At 32.7% G+C, this 24005-nt stretch overlaps 1 protein-coding gene across 2 annotated transcripts in view; it reads right to left on the reverse strand.

Moving 5' to 3' along the window:
- Positions 1-4877: 4877 nt before the first annotated feature.
- LOC115886951 (guanine nucleotide exchange factor for Rab-3A-like) overlaps positions 4878-24005 on the reverse strand; it is a 101150-nt gene continuing 82022 nt past the window's right edge. For both annotated transcript variants that reach the window (XM_030906279.1, XM_030906280.1), the window contains exons 7-10: positions 20531-20745; positions 15467-15566; positions 10683-10749; positions 4878-5202 (exon numbers count right to left, since the gene is read on the reverse strand). In XM_030906279.1, coding sequence (XP_030762139.1) covers positions 5123-5202; positions 10683-10749; positions 15467-15566; positions 20531-20745 — 462 coding nt within the window. In that variant the 3' untranslated portion in view covers positions 4878-5122. The remainder of the gene's footprint in view (positions 5203-10682; positions 10750-15466; positions 15567-20530; positions 20746-24005) is intronic.

The following is a 24005-nucleotide window of genomic DNA, read 5'->3' on the forward strand; positions in this document are numbered from 1 at the left end:
CGATTATATTATAAATATAGTTTTTTATTATTTCAATAACGATTTTTTTGTCTGCCCTTTTGCATACGGCTTTTTAAATTAATTAACAATAAACATGACATTCCACCATTCCACCAATCGACATGCATGTATATGCGATGATTTTCTTTTGTCAAAATGCTATGCCTCTTTCGCGTTGTCTGCCGACATTTTAGCCACGAGAAAAATGTCTGTCAACAATTTTACACGTTTCTTAATAATAAATAAAAGCAATTTGGCAATTATAACTCGTGTACCTTATAATATTTTTAGTATCAAAATTTCACCCTTTCGATTGGCCGCCCCCCGTTTTAAGCCCCGGGATCGCGCTGGCAGACGTGACTATTTCATAATGGCTACACAAAAGGATACTTCACACAAAAAATTAGCCATGTAAAGATGATAAGGTTTTTTTATGTAGCCAGCGCTCCGTCTATTTTACGAGGGAAAACAAAATGTTGATAATTTGGTGAAAGTTTGAAACACTCTGTGGAATATGTTGGCAAAGCAAGGAAAAAATAATTTTCTCATCTAGGTAACTTTTTTCTAGATAGTTTGTTTTATGATTCTGCCCAATAGCTTTATTTTTATTGGAGATATTCCCTTTTGAATAAGACAGATTTTAACGCAATTTTTAGCCTTCATTTTGGGTCCTCATCAACACACTTATAAAATAGTGTTTATTGTTTTTGTAATGTCACTGTGATTGAAATATCATATTATTATCGTTTATTGACGGTTGCTTTGATAAACATGGTTTTAAGTTCTGAAGTATCGGCTATTGTTGCTTTAATTATGATCATGGTAGAGATTAAGTTTTAGACTTAAAACCATATCTGCTAGAGCAACTGCCCAGCAGACAATAATAATATGATTTTTTAAGACAGTGACATTACATAAATCATAACCACTATTTTATAGGTATGTTGACTAGGACCAAAGGCAAAGGCATGGGTTTAATGTAAAAAATACGAAAAAATGTTAGCGTCTTCTTCAAAAGCAAATATCTCCAAAAAATAAAGCTATTGAGATGAATCAAAAACAAACTACTGAGAAAAGAACACCTAGATGATAAAATTATTTTTTTAAATTCCTTGCCTTGTTCATGTACTCTACAGGCTGTTTGAAACTTTCACCAAAATATCACTACATATTTTGTTTTCTCTCGTATAATTGAAAGATGGTAACTTTCATTTTTAATTAAGAAAGAGACACTATAAAGTCAAAGTTTAGCTAGAAATTGCTTAAAAAATAATCCAAATCGGTTAACTAGAACACAATATATCAAACTTTAAAGAAAATTAAAATTTTGAGGTGCTCGTTTTTAGCGTCCAAAGATAAATCGTGTAAATGATTTATTATTCGTTAAGAAATTCACTTTTAGACTTACAGTAAGGACAATCTTCTGATTGTCACGGGGTTTCTAACAGGACACTTGGACACTGTCTCCTAAACGAACATCTCAGTAGAATGAAGCTGAGAAACAACGACAAATGCAGATTCTGTGGGAAAAATGGGGAAACACCAGTACACCTTCTCACTGAGTGCGCCGAGACGACAACAGTTCGTGTCATAGACTTTGGTACGGCTAAAGTCGGAGATAGAGAGCTGGTCTCTGTGGAGCCGTCCCAGATACTGGCTTTTGTAAAAGCCCTGAGACTCTATGATGCGTTACCTTCTTCTTCATGTACCATCTCCAATTCAGAGATTGGCTATCATCGAAACTATTTTAAATTTGGAAGTTGCGACCCTTAATGAGTCATATTATATACTGCGAGAGAAGACTAGAGCTTCGCTCGCAGTATGCGTTGAGTGTCTAAACCTCTACACAATACAAGAGGACCAGAAATACATAGCACTTGAGCATCCGTGTTTTCAGCTCCAATTATAACAATTCTAAACAATAATCTACGGAGTCAACACTTGTACTCAGGTAGTCATACCTCTCGACTCTTTCCAGCCTTTCGCCTTCCACATACAATTGTTCATTGGGCGCTTCAGTTCTGATGACAATCATATATTTCGTCTTCTTAACGTTAAGTGTGAGACCATATTCACAACTAACTGTAATGAGTTAAAATGAGTTATAACTCGTTATAACTCAAGAAAGGGGAACAGATAATAGATCTGTAAGGTCGCGGGGATTAACCCCCCTCCTAAACAATCTACACCCTACATCTCTCTTGCGGCTGACGAATAAAAATGACAAATTAAATCCATGCTACATTATTAATGTAACACAGGTTTTTTGATGCAAAGTAATCCAAAAATATTTAAACCCTTCAATTATTATACAGCAATATTCTCGGAGACCCGGAGTAGTTAAATGCTTATGTTATCCGATCCTGCTATCTTCTGAGCATTAAAAATCAAATTCAATATCTTCCAAAATATACATTTGGTTTTTAGTTTATCCATAGAAATATCTAAAAATATATAGTGAACATTTGCCTTGGTCAACATCATTGCTTATTAAACATCGCTGCAAGAGAAACAACTGAATTTAAAACAAAAGAGTATACCTAACTTTTTGTTGCCTACCACCTACCAAATATTGAGGTTGGCATGCGATGGAAAGAAAACTTGAACGGATGTGTCATAAATAACAAATTAGAGATAAATAATTAAATGCATATTTTAAAAAATTACGGACACGTTCAAAAATATTTCATTTTATAACGAATTCTGTAATGTTGATCTTATGTTATTTTCATCCATCTAAAATAAAACTTCAATAAATTTTACATTATTTATTATAATTTTATACATATGAATTTTAGTTAAATTTAGTTGTAATTATAGGCAGAATCAGATTTTCCTCAACTATAACAGAAATCCATCTTGAGCAATTCAGTACGAAAAATCTATACAGCATTATACGAAATAAAATATGTTTATTTACAATGAGAGCAATTCGAAAACTTAGATCTATAAAAATAAAATATTCTTAAATATTTACAACAAAAAATTACTTACAAAGATATATTTTTTTTCTTATTTTACTATTCTTTGGCGTTCATCAGCAGGTCAAAATCAATGCATTGATTTGGCACATAATATTTAACCTAATATTAATTAATATAAGTTCAATAAAATTTTAAAGGAATGATTCTTGTGAATTTATACAATTCGATAACTTCAATCCAGAAATATTCAATACCGAAATAATATGATACAAAAAATATATATACTACTGAATGGTAAAATCCAGATTAAGCAAAAATGGATGATCTTAAAAAGATCTTAAAATTAAGTACAGGGTGAGTCAAATTCGACGCTTTTAAAGGGAAACACCTTTTTTATAGGAGATAGATGAAAACTAATATTGGTGTCTGGAGTTCAATTTTTATCAAAAACATGATGGTGAAAACCGCACATCGATATCTGTTACCGTTTATGAGTTACGGGGTGTATTTCAAAAATGTGCCTTTTTAACAAATCGCTGTAACTTTTTTGCTAAGGAAAATTTTGTATTTTTGTGAAAGTATTTCCGAAGCACCTTTTTACGTAGAATTTAATGGTTCAAGTATATTTTTTTTAAATTAATAATTTAAGAGTTATCAACAGAAAATTTGATTTTTTATTTGGGACACCCTGTATATTTTTAATTAAGTGAAAAAACTTAAAATTCCTTTCCAAATATATAGCAAACTTAATATTTTATTATATTCAAAATACAGAATTTTTAAAGTTCGACACTTTTAACTAGTAGACTTTGAGGCCCTTATTGATGATCTGCTCCTAATGGAACTCGAAAACATATTTTTGCAGCCAATTTCGAGAATAATAAAATTGAATAGCTAACCAAGATCCCAGCTGTTGGCCATCGAGGCCGCCGGACTTAGTGCCTGTTATCCTTAGTGGCTTTTTATCTTTGCGGAAGAATAAAGCTGGATTTATAAACTCGGGAGTTGAGGTTCAGTTGCCGTTCAAAATGTTCAACGCTATGAAATGAACGCGCGCATTTATAAAGTCAGTTGGTCGAAAAGTTGGCAGTTCGTTTTACGTTCAGCGGAGTTCAAAGATGGTCACGCACGGCAGTTGCGGCAGTTGGCGACCGCTGGCGACGTTCGGCGACAGCCAATGAATAAGCGCCTGCCTGATCTAATGGTACACCGATGCATTGGAAAATGACCCTTATTGTTGTTTCATTATTTCTGTTAATGTGATGTTTATATTTTGCGTAATCGTGGATTACTGTGTTTGAACTTTGACAAATACCAGAAGTATTTTTAAATCGAAAGAAAAACGTTCGAAATTTTCACAATTCCAAACCTAACCTACAACCGAAACTGCTACGAACATCCAACTGCAACTGAACCTCAACTGAACGCCAACTTCCGAGTTTATAAATCCAGCTTGAAGGTTCTTATTTTTAAATTGCCCATATAATCTAGACCAGAATTAGAAGTACTTAGCAGTTATGCGAGGGTATCTTTTACCCCGTCTGAGTTAATAAATTTCGCGAGAAATGTCTAAAAACTGTCCATAACAAAAGACGATCGACATGTCGAACACTTGTAGCAAAATCTCATGTCTTGATTTGCTATTAATTTTTATTGTTATTAGATATAGTTTAAATGTGTTGCTGTTGTTAAATATTGTTTTAAAATTCTGCATCTCTCATTGCAAATATTATTTTCGTTTTAATTGCTGCTCACAGCTAGAATTTTTTTGGGTCGGTAATTTTAAATTCTTTTCAATCAATTAAAAATATACAGGGTGTCCAGTATAAAGAACCAAATTTTCTGTTGATAATTCTTAAATTATTAAGTTTAAAAAAATATACTTAAACCATTATATTCTACGTAAACAGGTGATTTGGAAATGTTTTCACAAAAATACAAATTTTTCCATTGCGAAAAAGTTACAGCGATTTGTTGAAAATACACATTTTTGAACAACACCCCGTTTTCACCATCATGTTATTGATAAAAAATGAGCTCCAGACTCCACTATTACTATACTAGTTTATCCTATAAAAAAAATCGTCTATCTCCTATAAAAAAAGGGTGTTCCCATTTAAAAGCGTCGAATTTGACCCACCCTGTACATAAATGTCCATGATCGGTGATTTACAAATAGGTACCTAATATAGGTATAATTAGGTACCTAATTCTAAACCTAATCTAGCTAGAGACATGTTTTTTCTTAGCCTGGTAATTTCCAAGTAGACGTCATGGGCTGCAAAGAAAAAAATAGTATAAGAAAATCAGTATTTAGACTTCTAACACATAAAAGATCGATCATCTATTTATACAGGGTTCGGCAATAGTGCGTCGGGCATCTATAACTCCTAGAATAAAAACTTGAGGATTTTGTTTAAGCGCAAACCTAAAGTATGTACAGGGTGGTCGGAATTGTTCTGTTTTAACAGAGAAAACCTATTTTCTGACTAGATAGAGCAAAACCGACATAGATGTCATGGGCTCGATTTCTGAGACACGTTTAATGGCATAAACTGCCTGTTGATATTTTCACTGCCAACTGAGATATGGGGTCTTGGTTGAATTTTTTACCATTTTGAAAATTGCCCATAACTTTTTTATTTCGCGGAATAATGAAATTCTGTAAAGATGTTTTTAAGGCACTTTTTTAAGCACAATCCAGTGGCGTAGTGAGTTTTTTTCTATGCTTGCTCTTTTTGTCAGAAATAATAAAAAATATAATTTTTTAAATGGAAATCACAGTTGGCTATGAACTTAAAAAAATGCTGGCGTTTAACCATTTCGAACGATATAAAGTTATGGGTACCTATTTCTAAGAATGAGAAATATTAGGTTTTTCATCTTTTTATCGAAGTGTGCCTTGATTTTGTGTTGTTCTAGTTGTCTAATTATTTTTTATCGCAATTTAATATTCTATATTATTATTTATCTGAAATTAAAGACTTTTGAAAAAGTAAATTAACATTCTATATTAGTTTTAGTAATTTTACAATTGAAATCCATACAATAAACAAAGAACAACGCTAAAAAAAGTATTTTTTGAGTGACGAATATAGTTTTCTAAAAAAACTCATCTAAGATGTTGAAACTGAGCACCTCCTCGTTGAATACATAATAAACATCTTTTGCGCACAGAGTTACAGCGATTTATTAGGTTTAATAAGTCCAAAATCTTGCCTAGTAGCCTTCTGCAATTCTTCTCTCGTCCAATGGTTCTTCTCTTATATATAAGGACTTTTAATTCCCCTCATAAAAAAGTCGAAAGAAGTTAAATCACAGGACTTAGCAGACCAAGATATGGGGCCCCTTGTTCCAATCCGATTCTCTCTAAATTCTCCATTTAATGGCGTTTTAATTGTAATTGGCAAAACTAATATAGAATGTTGATTTATCTTTTCAAAAGTCTTTAATTTCGCAGATAAATAGTAATATAGAATATTAAATTGCGATAAAAAATAATTAGGCAACTAGATCAACAGGAAATCAAGGCCCGCTTCGATACAAAGATAAAAAACTCTAATATTTCTCTCATTCTTAGAAATAAATACCCATAACTGTATATCGTTGGAAAGGGTTAAACATCAGCATTTTTTTAAGTTCATAGCCAACTATGATTTCCATTTAAATAATTATATTTTTTATTATTTATGACAAAAAGAGCAAGCATAGAAAAAACTGACTACGCCACTGGATTGTGTTTAAAAAAATTCCTTAAGAACGTTTTTGCAGAATTTTATTATTCCGCGAAATAAAAAAGTTATGGGCAATTTTCAAAATGGTAAAAAATTAAAAAAGACCCCGTATCTGAGTTGGCAGTGAAAATAACAACATGCGGTTTATGCCATTAAACGTGTCTCAGAAATCGAGCCCATGACATCTACGTCGGTTTTGCTCTATCTAGTCAGGAAATAGATTTTCTCTGTTAAAACAGACCAATTTCGCCCACCCTGTACAAGGATGTATTTCAGGAAAATATTTTAAGTTCTATAGAGTGGCTTAAAAAAGTGTGAGTGGATCGGGATGATTTTTTTAAAATGGAACACCCTTTGTATTATTGCATTTATTTGGTTTTGGTTAGGTTGTGTTATGTGTACTTCACATAATCCTAAGGTATGAGTTAGTATTTCGATAGTTTCAGAGATATTAATAAATAAATAAAAAATATATATTTTTCAGATTTCCCAAAAAAAATATTAAAAATACAAGAATCTGTCCAGCAATCACTTTTTTTGTATATTATGTGACTGGATCGTTCTATGTCCTATAAGATAAAAAACATTTTTATTATTACCATTTTGAGAAAAATGCATTCTTCGCAAAAGCTTTTGCTTGTTCTAAAATAATTAGTTCAGTACTTTTCCAAATGTCCATACCGTTTTAGAGAAAAATAACAGAATATGAAAATATAGCTAAATTTTTTCCAGTTGCAAAAATCAAATCGCATTTCTATGGTAATATAATTTCCTTTTTTGTTTAACAGCAAAGATTATGACTTTATTATTTTTTTAATTTCTCTCTAAAACAGCACAGAAATGTTTAAAAGTGCAAACATGATTAACCATTTTAGAACAAGCAAACACTTTTATAAATAATGCACTTTTCTCAAAAAGTTAATAATTAATATAAAAGTTTTTCCCTTTGTAACGACAATCTGGGGATTATACTGTAGACAAAGAAAGGAATGATTATTGAACATACAGACCTGGTCATTCAATTACTGTGTATAGGATTTTAATGGATACGACAGAGAATAATACAAATGACCGGTTGAAAGACAGAGAAACAAAATAAAAGGATACAGTGTTGCCGGTTCGTGAGCGTGTAGGCAGGATTAAGAATGAGAATGGTGGGAGCACAAATCGACTCCGATGCCGATGACAATTCGAGACTGCTCTCAGTGTTGCCAGATAAACTTCCTCTAACAACCTCTGCAGAACTAATAGCATATTGTCAAATAATATCAATAGAATAGATTCCGTTTTCTGATTAGAATTTTTGTTTTAAATCTCAATAAAGAAAAATTACATATTTAAAAAAATGAACTACTCAAAACAATTATCGCATATTTTCTAAAAAAATATTAATTTGAAAAACAAGACATTTTGAATTCCTTGACTTACGATTTTAAATAGTACGGATACTGTGAAGGGAAATTCGATAAAATAAGCCTACGCGCAGACCTGTAATTTTTAGTCGGCGTTGCAAAAGTGTAAACAATACATACTTATGAAGTCGATCGGCCGACTATTTGATTGCATGTGAGCTCGGCTCCATAAGAATATATTGGTTACAAATATGCAACTAAATAGTCGGCCGATTAAAATTGCCTGTCAGCGCATAGCCTAAGGCTACGCAATGTAATCAAGTATTGGGCCGATCGGCTCCATAAGAATGTATTGTTTTCACTTTTGCAACCAAGTCCAAAGTCGGCCGACTAAAAATTACATGTCAGTGCATACCCTATAACTATCCTAAAAAAACTCACAAGAGAAAGGCAGAAAAATGCATGCTTCAGTTAAAAATATGTAATAATTACAAATATGCGATAATTGTTTTGAGTAGTGTATAATTATTAAAAGATATTTTCTGATGATACTATTAAAATGCCAAGTTTGGGAACAAAATTAAATGCACACACTAAATTTTGTCTAAAAAATATGTTTTCCCAAAATTTACTTCTATGATTTAAATTTTAATTCTTACTAGATTTAGGAGAATTTTCTAGACCTGGCAACTATGACTAATACTGACCGTCTCCATGTTAAGAGATTCCTTACTTCTTTCCCACCACTTAATTTGTCATAGCTGATTGGTCTCATCCGCCACTCTCAAATTTGGAAGCCATGAATTTGTGTCGCCACGTGTGACCCATCAAACTCTTGAGTTTAAGCGTACTAATATTTTTTTCCATTTAGATTTAGTATTACAGCCAATTATAGTTTAAAATTTTTACTTATGAATTCTGTAAAATTTAATTTATTAGAATTTTTATAAGAATCGTTTTATGATAGCTGACAAAGTTTAAGAGGGAACGGCATGAAAAAAACAGACGAAAACTTCCAACCCTGATGCAACATTTTTTTGAAACGTCTACTTATGCGGTTTGAAATTTTGATGCAAAATCCGGCAATACCGCTCAGAAGAAATGTAAACTACCCATACCCACCCAACTTTTTTTTCTTTTTAATACATTTGATCTGTCTACAAGCTGTCTACATCACTGTCTTAGACGTTAAAATCCAACCCGCAGAGTTTGAATGTCCCGATCGGTACATATATGTAACTGATAATAGAAACAGTACCATTGTAACCCAAGATTCTTCATATGGATAATACTTGTATTATTTGTTATAGAAATGATAGGCAATTAAATACTTCTCAGAAACCTCCATTTTTTAATAAAATTTGCCAATATTTTATATTTTAAAAAGTTTGGCATGTGGAACACCCTATATGGTCAAAGATTACGATATTTTACGGCAAAGTAAGGACAGACCCACTACAGTAAGTACCTAATATAGTTTTGATTTCAGGACATTTCTTGTATTATTTATATTTTTTTTAAATGCTGAAAAAATATTTGTTTCACTTATTTATTAATATCTTTGAAATTATCAAACCATATTTAATAATATCTTAGGATTATGTAAAGTGATCAATAAGGAAGCCAAAAATGCAATAATATACAGGGTGTTTCATTTAAAAAAAAATCATCCCGATCCGCTCACACTTTTTTGAGCCCCCTTAAAAAATTAAAATATTTTCCTAAAATACATCCTAATACATCCTTTAGGCTTGCACTAAGAACAGAATTCCTAACTTTCTTATTATAGGAGCTACCGATGCCCGACGCACTATCGCCAGACCCTGTAGTCCCTGTAGAGAACATTGCAGTGGTCTAAAACACAAAATAACGACATTGAAAGTTCAACGGATATTTCCGTACATTGGGTGTTTTTCAAAAACGACACATTCCTATAATTTTTTTATTATTCCAGATAAAAAAATGAAATTTGGTATGTTAGAATATGACATTTATATTGACGTATTAAATTAGTTTCGGTCACTTTCTGTTCCACCGGAAATGCCTACTGTTTTTAATTTTTAAATTGTACCTTCAATATAAGTCTCAATCTGGAGTGTAATGGCTGTGTTCATAACGACAATTTGAATCAAAATACCGAGCATATGATACCAAATTATTCGTAAAGAAATACTTTTTACAAAATATGCTAATGAGCCGTCCTTGTTTCAAAAAAGTGAGTTATGATTAAAAATACGATTTGGGCTTTTAATCTTTTAACCGGCCAGGTAGAGTCATGAAAATCAGTAGACGATTAAATCTATTTTTCCAAGGCTCCTTGATTAAAGATTTGTGGTTTTAAAACAACCATGACATTGATATTTAAATTACAATTGTTTTCTTCAGCAAAGATGTCAAAAGTTGACATACGATTTGTCATTTTATTCAGAATGTAATTTTCTATCAAATAAAATAAAAAGAATATCAAAGAAAAATAAAAATCAAAAGTAGTAGTAATTTCCGGCGAAACAGGAAGTGATGTATGTAAGTCATATACTGACATACATTGGGTTTTTATCTAAAAAGGTAACAAATTCATAGGGGTGAGTCACTTTTGAAACACACGGGGCATAGATACTTATGTTTCTGAAAAAAATCAAATATATGTTGTTTATATTTTAATATATACTTACAAGAGCTTTTCACTAAGCCACGTTGTATATATTTCAGATAATTTAAGAAATCACAGACGGCAATTATCTGTAAAAGAAAATAAATGTTAATATTCCTACAAAAGTATTACTCATATTTATCTTTAAAACTTATTTTAGCATAATCAGTTCAACTATAACATCGGTATCATATTCTTCTGTTGTAGTTAAAAAAGAGATATCTGCTTTAATAGCATAACAATTTTTAATTTATATAGATAATACGAGCATTCAAATATAACTAGTTTAGAGTTCAATATAAATAATTTAGCAAATCTAAAACAACAATGCATCAAACTATTTAATGACACTTGTATATCTAAAGTGTCGGGAATTTTAAATTTAATTAAAAACGCATGTTTTCTATATTAAATCGGGCATTTTGAACTGAATCCATGAGTATTTTACATGTATACAGTTCTTTGGATCAATATTCCTATGCTTACATGTCGTTTGTAATGCAATGCAATGCAAATGTTAATATTGTTAATAAAAAAAGTTTTCGGGATAACTAGAATATTACCTTCTGGTTTTTTTCTTTCATTTCTAAAATATACAGGGTGTCCCAGAAATAAGTGCAAATATTTTAAGGGGTGGTAGATCTCAATAAAAGAAACATATTTTCTCTTTATCGTTTTTCAAATAAGTCCAAAATTACGGAGTTATTTTACTTTGAAAATTTCAAAAAAAAAAAAGATTTTTTGCTAAAATTTTGAGAACCACTGGATCTTTTCTGGATTTTCTTTCTTGTAAATTTAATCTAATACCTATGTTTTCATATTATCAAGAAATTATGTTTTTTAACTAAAAACAATATCAAAAAAAAATTTCTAAAAATTTCGAATTTTCAATTTTTTTTTTCGCGAAAAGAACCTAATAGGCGTGTTTATGGGGTTGAACTATACTACTATGGTACCAAAAAGCCTGAGCATATTAAATTTTAATCGAATTTAATAAATGTAAAAAAAAAAATAAAAATATTTATTGGTAAATAAACAAAAACTTAAAAGAAACCAAACTTTAATTCGAACGGCTATGGGTAAGGCAGGTTCTTGTTCAGGATGGTTCATGACATAGACTTGCCTGAAAAGAAAAATCTTTGTGAGTATGCCGGTCCTACAAAATTCCTGATATTTATTATTAAGGTAAAATATCACAGTTCAAATGTTACAACGGGTATTAAACGCAGAACACCCTTCACAAATGTCCAAAACATATTACGGCACTAAACGCGAAATGCCCTCTCTAAACAACTGATGAACCCTTGCCACCAGCCTAGTGAACCCTTGCCACTAGCTCTCTAAACAACTGGTGAACCCTTGCCACCAGCCTAGTGAACCCTTGCCACTAGCTCTTTAAACCACTGGTGAACCCTTGCCACCAGCCTAGTGAACCCTTGCCACTAGCTCTTTAAATAATATATCTACCCTGTACTGAGACGTGCAATGACACCAAACGCAAGGGTTTGTTTCAGTTACAGAGAATACTCAACAAATTATTATAGAAAAGATAACTCTTTAAACTCATAAACTCTTAAATAAATCAATTATAAATTAAAACATAACATGTAGAGAATGCATACTCAGTGAATCAACTCACCCTATAATGTAGCTTTAACACTGCCACAACACTGTCACAATTTTATAACTATTTAAATTAATTATTTAGCTCGTATTTAAATTAACGTTTAGCGACACTCCACTTCTTTAAAAGATTCAAAAGCAACTAAATGCCAACCTAAATATTAAACTGAACCTCTCCGATATTGTGTGCGTCTTTCATAAAAAACTATGAGCCTTAAGACCTTTTTTTTAAATGCCGTGACCAGAGCTTGCCAGAGCGTTCTGTTTATATTATCGCCGCACGCCGCGCCGTTACGTAGTCTAAACAATCTGGAGCGATAAGCTTTTCTCCCTAACTCGACAAAATTGGTGTGCTTTTGTTACAGCGTTTGAAATATATCTAGGATAATATGAGGTAAAATATACAGGGTCTTACACTACCAGTTAAAATATTTGCACTTATTTCTGGGACACCCTGTATAAGAATAAATAATTGAAGTACTATTTTACATGTATATAGGTCCTAAGACAGGAGGGTCCGCGAAGGCTGGGGCCCGGCTGCATATTTGTAAACAACGTCTATGATCGTGATGCGGTTCTAGGAGGAACGATGCCGCATAAACAGCATACGATATCGCAAATCCGTCTAGTAAATAGCATTCGTGATTCCAAATTTAATCTGCCTTAACTCCTCTTATAAACAGCAAACTATGTCGCGAAATTTCTTGATTGGTTGCTTGTAATCAGCTTTCAAGAAATTTTTTGGCAAAATTCTTAAGTGCAAAAGGTCTACCAAAGAATATAATACTAAATATTATTTTGCAAGAAAAGAATTTGCCTCCAAACCATGAGTATATAAGTTAGTAAATAAAGAAATTATTAGAACACCTTTCGTTAAAAAGGAAGAAATTGAGGTAAGTTACAGAAATTAACTCAAAATAAATTAACTTAAAAAAAATGAGATTATTAATTGAAACCAAAAAAATGAATGCTAAAATGAAGTTATAGAATGTTTTAATTTTCCAGGACATTTTACCCAATGTTTAGAGAATTACCAGCTTTACTTCAAAAATCACACTCTGTGTAGTTTCTTTGCAGGTTAAATTTGGGTTTTTCTAGTACAAGAAACAGTGTAAAATATGTCTATACCTATGTGGCGGATTCATCTCTCCAAAAAAACACTTTATGGGTATTTCGCCGCTGCAAATACAACAAAAATCTACAAAATAAAATAGTTATTTTTTGTAAACACTTCTGCGTTAAACCTAAACGGACACTGCTTGTCAGAAGTTATGTTTACAGTAATAAACATTTGCCTAACAAAGAAAAAAAATGCTTAACGTTTCGGAAAGTTTATTTCTTTCCATCGCGCGTCGTCGGAAGCAAAAAAATACAAAGAATAAAGAAAAAAACTATTTAAAATATTTAAATTCAACTATTCGAGAACACTTCACTTTTTTTAAAACAAATAGGTCTACAAGAAACCGTTGACGTTCTGTTAATTTTTTTTTCTTTGTTAGGCAACTTTTTATTACTGTAAACATAACTTCTGACTAGCAGTGTCCGTTTAGGTTAAACGCAGAAATGTTTACAAAAAATAACTATTTTATTTTGTAGATTTTTCTTGCAGTGCAGTGGCGAGATACCCATAAAGGATTTTTTTTTTGATAGTACAAGAAGATTGTAACTTAGTTCCTTCTTGATATTAATTTTTTATAGTTACAAGGACAAATCTTTTTTTTAAGAACAGTTAAGTATTAGATGTTTCCATTAAGTTCTATGGAAATGGAAAATATACTCTATTTTGTTTTAAGTAATTTGGAGTATGTAAGTTGGATGAAAATAAAATAGTGTCATTTGTGAATCTATGTTCTGTTGATTTCTCAACACGATTTTAAATTTTACATTATAATCCTCTATAATAATCAAACTTCTTATGTATTAAAAGCACGTTGACGTTTTTTTTCCTACGATCACCAGCAGTACCAGCGTACGATCAGCAGCACGATTAAGCACCAATATGCGTGGTTGTTATAGGAAAGGTTGGCCGCTTGAAAATATCCCGTTTTTTATTTTGGCTGGTTTAATTTTTGTGTTGCTGGTAAAATTTGCGATCCTTAATGCTGATTACAAGCAACCCATTAACACATTTTGCGATATCGTCTGCTGTTTATAAGAGGTATTAAGAATACAACGCGGTACCGTTCGGCCTAGAACCGAATAGCGATCATGGATGTCGTTTACAAATATGCGACCCGGCTGGCAATCGCCACCCTGACTATATGGCCAGTCCGACCCTTGCATGTCATCATGTTTTATCGTTGATATTCATACGACTTTATCAGCTTATGCCGCGACCGCACATGCGACCTTTGGTGATTTCCGAGCGCTCGTCAACGGGGCTTCGCCGATTTCCGATCAGTGTGGACGGGGAAGTTGGAGTTCGGCGAAGAGGACTAGCGCTCGTCTTTATGTTGCTGATGGACTTTTGAACAGAGCTCGACGATGCCCGCATGTGTGGACGGAAAGGCGAAGTCCGATGACGAGCCCTCGCAAATCGCCGACTGCCGCATATGCGGTCGCGGCATTAGGGTCTAAAATGGATATTCTGCTGCATCTGCAATTTTAACTAAGTATAGCAAAACATAGCATAATGCCATCCATTAAATGTAGAAATTTTGATAATAAATACGATAAATTAATAATAGATATCTAAACGTATTTAAACGTAAACTACGTAAAGTACATAAAAATAAAGAAAATAAAACTATAAATTAATTGATAATGGGCACAAAAAATCATAAAATTGTGCTACCTGTTTAATACATTAACATTTTAGTTCTGCAGTGCACGCACAACGTAACAATAACACAGCGTTGTCACGAACTTAACTAATTTAAACTTTCACGCCATATTTTAAAATTGTTAAACCCTACTTGACAGCAATGATATTGCTGTTGCTAAATAGCCCATGCCAATGGTCACTGTCTCAAACACTATATTTTCTCAATGTATGACATCAGTAGTAGACCTCAGTGAGACTCTAGATCAATAATATTTATCTATGGTTTGCAATCTATATAATTTACATATTACCTTACGATAATGAATTATTTAATTTATAATAGAAATCGTAGATAATTTCAATAATTAGTTATAACAACAGTAATATTAGATAGTATAATAATAGTAGTTATTTCTTACCCTATTTCTACATATTTGTGATATGCTATACCAGTCATCAGAATCTCCAATATTCATTCGATAAAAACAAATTCTTGGCACTTGCATCAAAGCACAGGTTCTAAAACAAAAAGAAATATCGTGAAATTTATATTTCGCAAAAATTAATAGCAGGTAAATTTGAACAACTGCTTTTATTGATAAAAGTGAAATAAATTGCGCCTTCCGATTTGTAAAACTTAACTGAACGGATAATGGAATGCAATCAATAATACAATTCATACAGAGCTGTCAGGAAGCGTAAAAGTAACAATTCAGTTTGCACTCTACTATAATTCATCAAACTGTTAAAATTTTATAAACTATATTGTTAACGCTTATTAAACATATATTTTAGGACTGGTTCAGACGCCTCCTACAATTTAGTCAAGTGATCGAATAATTTACTCGGCCAGATCGAGACGATAAATAGAATTCTAACTTAATTATCTCGCTGAAAAGAGAGCCACGTGATTTGTTAAATCTGCAACTGATAATATTGAAGAATATTGAAGAATATTGCATACAGAGTGGGTCCGATTTGTATTCGGGAAACTTCGGCAGGACACTCTACGTTTTGGAGAAGTTTCATTTTTATTTCGATTTTTCCCAAATAATTTCAGAACTAATTTCAATAATTGGATGAAAATTGGTGTCAGGTTTTTTCATGAGAAATTTAATTTGGGTGTCAATATGACTCCTACATGTAGGGAGAGACACCTACATATTTCTTGAACTGATTTGAAGAATAATGACTTTTTATTTGTACCTACAGGGTGGCCCATCGAAACGTTCCGCAAGGCATAACGGCCAGGGTAATTTTTTTTCAGAAAATTCAAAAACACGTCAATTTTGTTTGTGAGGGGGACAACTTTTGCCCCAAAAATGATTGCAAAATCTTCAACCCTGTAAGCGGGGGTGTCATCCCCCAATTTTTTTCAAACGGGAAGGGGGGTCAAGTGGTACCGCAATGAAAAGGGCTTTCTATTCTTTATACTTTCCGGCATAGTTTTTGAAAATCGGTCGAGTCATTGAGAAAATATGAAGGATTGAAATTTGAAAAGTTTATTTAAACATTTATCAGAGTAAGGGTAATTTTTTTCGACTAATTTGTTTTTTTTTTATTATTTCTAGATGTTTACGCATTTTTTCACTTGCCACAAGGTTGAACGATCAGGTGCGGTAGTTGCTAGATAGCTGTTCTGTGACTTATGCGTTGAAGTTCTTCTCAATATCGTTAAATTTTTTAACAATTATTATGGTGTACTCACTTGCAGAAAAATTGGAAATAATTGAACTTTATTTTAAAAATAATGAATGCGGCAATCGGGTTGCGCAGATATTCAATGAACGCCATCCTGACAACCACCTTTATGGCAAAATTGTTCGCGAGTTAGTAGCAAAATTTCGCGAAACTGGTTCCGTTATGAATAAAAAGAGGCAGAGGGAAAATCCTGTAGTAAATTAAGCTATGGAGGTACTCGTATTGGGCCAAGTTGCCATGGATAGTACGCTGAGTACAAGAAAATTAGCCAATGAGACCGGCGTAAATCGTACAAGTGTCCAAAGTATATTAAAAAAACGGAAGTTCCACCGGTACAACATTCAGTTGGTACAACTCAACGAAGACGATTTTGATCGTCGCTTGCAATTTTGTGAAACTATGAGTGAACGAGTGGCGAATGATAATAATTTCCGATTTAATGTGTGTTTTTTGGATGAGTGCACTTTCTTTTTGAACGGTGTAGTTAATCGGCACAACTTGTCGGTACTGGGCTGAAGACAACCCCAGGGTTTTTCACGAGGTGCACACACAAAACCCTCAGAAATTGAACGGTTGGGCTGGTATTTTTGGAAATTCTATTGTGGGTCAGTTTAACCATATTGAGAAGAACTTCAACGCACAAGTCACAGAACAGCTATCTAGCAACTACCGCACCTGATCGTTCAATCTTGTGGCAAGTGAAAAAATGCGTAAACATCTAGAAATAATAAGAAAAAACCTCAAATTGGTCGAAGGAATTTATCCTTATCCTTTACTCTAATAAATGTTTCAATAAACTTTTCAAATTTCAATCCTTCATATTTTCTCAATGACTCAACGGAATTTCAAAAACGAGGCGGAGAAATATAAAGAATAGAAAGCTCTTTTCATTGCGGTGCCACTTGACCCCCCTACCCATTTGAAAAAAGTTGGGGGATGATACCCCCGTTTAGAGGGTTGAAGATTTTGCAATCATTTTTGGGGCAAAAGTTGTCCCCCTCACAAACAAAATTGACGTGTTTTTGGATTTTTTGAAAAAAAGAATACCGTTGCCGTTATGCCTTGCGGAACGTTTTCGATGGGCCACCCTGTATATAAAACTACTTGATAAAAAAATATACATTTTCGGTGTGTTTTACTTAAAAAAAACTTCTTGGTACAAATCAATGATAAAATATTTGGAATATAAATTATCAGTATGTCGTTAATAACAAAAAATAAACATGTTGACTAGATAGTTATTTGACTGAAATGCGACAAATCTGGCAACTTTTTTTTTAAATTAATCATAAATCATAATTTTTTCTAGAACAAATTATGATGAAACAGTTTCTGATGGACCTTTGGCGCAAAAACATTTCAAATTTATTACTTCAATCGGATAACTATCTATAGTCAACATATTCAATTTTTGTAAATGATGACATGTATTGATTTTTCGATTCCAAATATCTGGAGAACCATTAGTCGTAGAAATTTTTAATAAAAAACCTTTTTTACGAAAAAACGGCGGAATTGTATATTTTTTTCATTCGATAGTTTTATACAGGTTTGAACAAAAAGTTATTATTATTCAAACTATTTAAACTATGTAGGTTGCGCCCTCTACAAGTAGGAGTCATATTGATATCGAATCAAATTTTTCATGCCAAAAAAGTTCCAGACACCAATTTTCATCGACATATCGACGATAGTTAGAAATTACTTGGAAAAACTCGAAATAACAATGAAATTTCTACGCCGAAATGAAGTATTTTAAAACATAAATTCATACAAACTTTTTTATTTATTTTTTTGATCTGCAGAATATGCTGCGGAAGTTTCCTGAATACAATTCCCTCTATATCATACAAGGTGACTCTTAGTGCAAATTTTTCATGGTTGGTAGATCTCGATAAAAGAAATATATTTTCCTTTTTCCATTTCCAAGCAAGTCCAAAATAACCGAGTTATTTTACTTTAAAAAAATTTTGATTGATACTAAACTTCTGAGGAAACTGGCTTTTTTCCAGGGTTTTCGTTCCTCTAAATTTAATCCACTACCTATGTTTCCATGTTATCGAGATATGTTTTTAACTGAAAATTTAAAAAACAATTTCAATTTTTTTTGGCTAATAAACATTTTTTTGGGTAATAAACCTCATAATGTTCCTAGAATAGAAATATACTACACCTAAAAATACTTGCACTTATTTAAGACTCATCCTGTATAACCTACAGACGTTTAAATTATTTCGTATAATATTTTGTATGCACAGGAACATAATTTTAAGTGTCTTACTCAATTTATAATTTTTCTGTTTCATATTTTAAGATAGTAGAAAGATTTTCTACTATGTAATTTTTTGCGACGATGCCGATTTTTTATCTGAAATTTTTTTAAAACGTCAATTTTGACAGATATGACGCCATCTTGATTTTTTTTTAATGGAAACCACCTAATATTTTAGTATCTTCCGGTAGACAAATTTTAGCTAATTTCAAAAATATATAATTTAATATACTTTGCACTTACCGATTAGAGTGGTTTTAAGAATGAAATCTTCCAGAATCATTTTTAGCTTCCAGAATTATTTTTAGAGCAATCCAGTTTACGATTAGCAATTTTTTGCAAAAGCTAATTTCAAAAATATAAAATAGTTTAGTATATTTTGCACTTATCGTTTTCGACATACAGTGGATTTAATAATGAAATGTTCCAGAATCATTTTACGTGTCTCACCAAATTTAATATTTTTCTGTTTCTTATTTTAAGATAGTAAAAAGATATTTTAATGTAATTTTTCGCGAGGGCCGTTTTTGCCGATTTTTTATCTAAACACTTTTTAAAACGTCAATTTTGACAGCAATTTTCTGTAAATATTTGTTTTCTTAAAAATTGTAAATTGAGTAAAGCTTGATTTTCATGCATCCGTTATACCGTTGATACGTATATCCGTTGATACGATGGTCCGACGGTGCTCTCATTGGTCATAGCGTTTTCGCGCCACTTTTCATCCATACATATTTTACTTCAGCCCGTCAACGGACCCGTTCATACGATAACGGACGTTTTGGCACTTTTTTGACAAATTTAATCTAACCTTAAAAAAAAATATAAGTAAAATAGCAAAATCATTATGGAAACGAAAATATAAAATGACACCAGCGTATATCCGATAAACGGAGGCATAAAAATGTAATAAATTTAAGAACTGCATTATTTTCTAACCAATCAAAGTCTTTAAATTCTACCAATAAAATTAATATCGTATCAACGTATCGTCGGACAACGGATGCATGAAAATCAAGCTTAAGACACTTGAAAGTCTCTGAACCTACATGATTTTTCAGACAATATTTCAGCAGATAAAAAAAATATCGATTTTAACGTGAAACTGCCTTATAAAACAACTTCAAATTACTATAGTAAATCAGAAAACAGTCTAAACAATTCTTCAATTTTTACTCGCCATTATACCAAAATACTTGATTCGTCTAAAAACATCTTATTATTTGATTAAATTCTTGTGCTATACCAATTTACTGAAAACATCCGAACTATACTTTACAATCAGCTGTCGCTGTCACTTTGAAGATCTTCAACTATACTTACTTAAAGTAAAGTACAAACTCTAATGATATTTCTACTATTACTGCTTTCCTGCTGTGGCGTAATTTTTATTCTTACACTCATATGTGGTAAAGTCCGAAATTCTATAAAATTCATGAAAACTCGATAATATTTCCTATTCCTTCGATAATAATCCCTTTTTTATTTTATTACTGAAATATATACTTACTTCGGAAACATAATTTTAGATCTGTCTCCAACTGCTTCAATTAAAACGGCACCTGTTTCCACTGCATTTAATACCTTGTCCGACAATTCCTTATTGCTGAACGTCAAACAGATATCAATATCTTCCTGATAAGCCCTCCGAACGAATGGATCATTCTTATCTAGAACTGGATTCTGCCGCCAGACTAGAAACTCCTTATGGACGACAGGATCAACCTTTAAAATAAATGAATACATTTATATACAGTCTCTGTATTGTTAAACTTATTGGTATAAAGAGTATATCGGGTTTTTTTCAAAAGGTTCACACTTCTATTTTTTCAGATAAAAAAATTACATTTCGTATGATAGTATATGACATAAATCAGGATTGATTGACGGATTCAACTAGTTTCGGTAACTTTCTGTTTCACCGGAAATGATTTAATTACTTTTAATTTATAAATGGTTTTATCGAGTTTTTTACTTTATTAACAATATAAAATAACATTCTGAATAAACATTAATAACAATTATAAAACCTCATACCCAAGAAAGATAAAATAAACTATATGGATATTCTGAATAAAATGACATATATTTCAACTTGAACTTTTGACATTTCCGTTTGAAAAAAAGTTATATTTTAAATTTCAATTTCTATGGTTGTGTAAAGCCACTAGTCGGTAGTTATGCCAATGCGACAATGATTAGAATGGTTACTGACGGAAACAGTACTGGGAGAATTTTCAGGTCAGGGGCTTGGAACACCCTCAAAAAGAAAATTCCACTTCTCCAACTCCCAATGGATGACATACCAAGAATTTACAACTTTGAGAAACACCTCACTGTAGTATTGAGTAATAAAAAGGATTGGAAGAAAGAGACGCTTACTCAGCATATAAAAGACCATACCATCATGTGGTATACGGATGCTTCCAAAACCAAAGCAGGGACAGGGATAGGAATATTTGGGCCGAAAACTGAATACTCCGAACCAATGGGCACCTACCCCAGTATCCTTCAGGCAGAAATTTGCGCTATCGAAAGATGCGTACAATTTATCTTAGATAGGAACTATCGAAAACAGAAAATTGGGCTTCCTATCCGATAGTCAAGCAGCACTTAACGCGATCAACTCAGTAACCATCAATTCGACGTTGGTCAAAGAATGCCTGGAGAAGCTCAACAAATTAGGCAAAGAAAATAAAGTCCTCCTACTCTGGGTGCCTGCTCACCAAGGGATAGAAGGCAATGAAAAAGCAAATGATCTAGCTAGAAAAGGAGCGAACACTCCACTAACTGGACCAGAACCGTTCTGTTTTCCAAACGGGAACCAACTGAAAGCGGAACTGAAGAATCTGGAAGACTCCATCCGTAACTTGGAATGGGTGTCCTCCAACGGTCTAAAAACACTCGAAAAGTTCCTTAGAATTTATGACCGAGAAAAATCAAAGGTTTTCCTTGATTTAAGTAAAAACAATCTTCGGATTGTCACGGGGTTTCTAACAGGACACTGTCTCCTCAACGAACACCTCAGTAGGCTGAAACTGAGAAACAACGGCGAATGCAGATTTTGTGGGGAAAATGGGGAAACACCAAAACACCTTATCACTGAGTGCGCCGAGACGACGACCATTCGTGCCATGAACCTTGGTACGTCTGATGTCGAGGATGGAGAGCTGGCCTCTGTCTCAGATACTGGCTTTTCTTAAAGCCCTGAGACCGTATGATGAGTTATAACTCGTTATAACTCAAGAAAGGGGAACACACAATAGATCTATAAGGTCACGGTGATTAACTCCCCTCCTAAACATTCTACATTCTACAAAGCCACTAATTTTAAATCAAAGAAACTTGGAGAAATAGATTTGATCATCTAATATTTTTCGTGACTTTTGCTGGCTGTTTAAAGGATGCCCAACTCGTATCTGAAATCATAACTCGTTTTTTTCAAAGGGAACAGAGGTGGTTTATTAACATATTTGGAAAAAGTATTTTCCTACAAAATATGTGGTACCACATACTAGGTATTTAGAGTCAAACTGTCGTTATGAACACAGCCATTACACTTTAGATTGAAATTTAAAATACAATTTTCTATGGCCCCTCTACACGTTGGCCAATGTGTTCGCCAGTGCATTGGCCAATACGTTGGCACACGTATTTTCCAGGCTCTACACGTTGGCCAGTGCGTTGGCCAATACGTTGGCACACGTATTGGACGTATTATTAATTAAATTCTGTGAACATGACGTTTAGTTTGTCTCGACGCCAAGATAAAAAATGGATATCCGGACGGTAGCGACTACGACAATTTATTTAGTCAGTGCGTATCTTAGTGTGTACCATGTGTGTACCATTACGGAGTTATAAAAAAATGATGCAGTTTAATACCGAAATCAAAAGATTTTCTAGAATGATATCGTTGGGTCAGTGATTCGGTTGACGCGCTCTGGATCCAATGGTCGCGAGTTCAATTCCTATACTTTTTTAAGTTCTGATTAATTTGCTTTTCATCTTCGTCTTCGTGATTATTTTATTTTTCAATTTTAATTCGAATTTGATTGATTTAAATTTTTGGATTTTAAAATTAAATGTCTTACAGACAGCTGTTCTATTGATCGGTATCAATAGTGAGCAACAAGACAAAAACAGTATTCTCGTGGTTTGATTGGTCGGGATTATTGGTGATTTTGCCACTCATAAAATGTCTAATATTAGACATTATTAAATAAACTAAATACAGGGTGTCAGTGGTGTAACTAGAAATTTTTGGCTTCCACATAACTTTCGACGATTGGGCCCTTGGCCTCATTGGGTCCTAGCCCCGTATCTCAATTTTTAACCGGGTATCCCAATATTCCATGGACATAGAGCTACTACGTGTTTTTGGGATCAAAATAAGTTCATTGGACACAATTTACCTCTATAAAACGTGCTTCGTTTAACAGTTAGAGGGTATCAAACTTTAAACAAATAAACACATTTTTTGAGATATTTTAAGAATTTCCGTTATTCTGATTTAAACTACATTTGGTGTTTGTATTTTTTGCTGATTATTAGGCGTAAATTTTTATTTAATCGTCAAAATACCATGAAAAGTCTTGTCTTCGAGCCCCATCTACATTTTGAGTTTCGCCCCCCTAGTTTACATAGGGTCCGAGTTACGATGCTCCAAGATCAAAAAGTCAACGTTACCACTTTTGCTCCCGCGTCCCGTCACGGCCGTGTTCCAGCCTTCAGTTTTTACTTCCATCGCGTGTAAAGAAGTTTCACTTTAAAAATTCTCCAATTTTTTTTTCTCAAAATCTAGGCGATGTGGCTTTTTTACAAGGGCCAAAAAATCTAGTAAATACTATGAGGTTCATTTTACGAAAAGAAGCCGTCGCGCGTCGGTAGAATTTGAAAATATTTTTATTAAAATTATTTAAGTAGAGGTGGGGGTAGTTCTCACCTTTCCCGTACTTTTTCACATTTTTACATTTTTCTCACAA

The sequence above is a fragment of the Sitophilus oryzae genome, unplaced genomic scaffold (genome assembly GCF_002938485.1).
Source record: "Sitophilus oryzae breed Bouriz unplaced genomic scaffold, Soryzae_2.0 scaffold_54_pilon_pilon, whole genome shotgun sequence".
NCBI lineage: Eukaryota > Metazoa > Arthropoda > Insecta > Coleoptera > Curculionidae > Sitophilus > Sitophilus oryzae.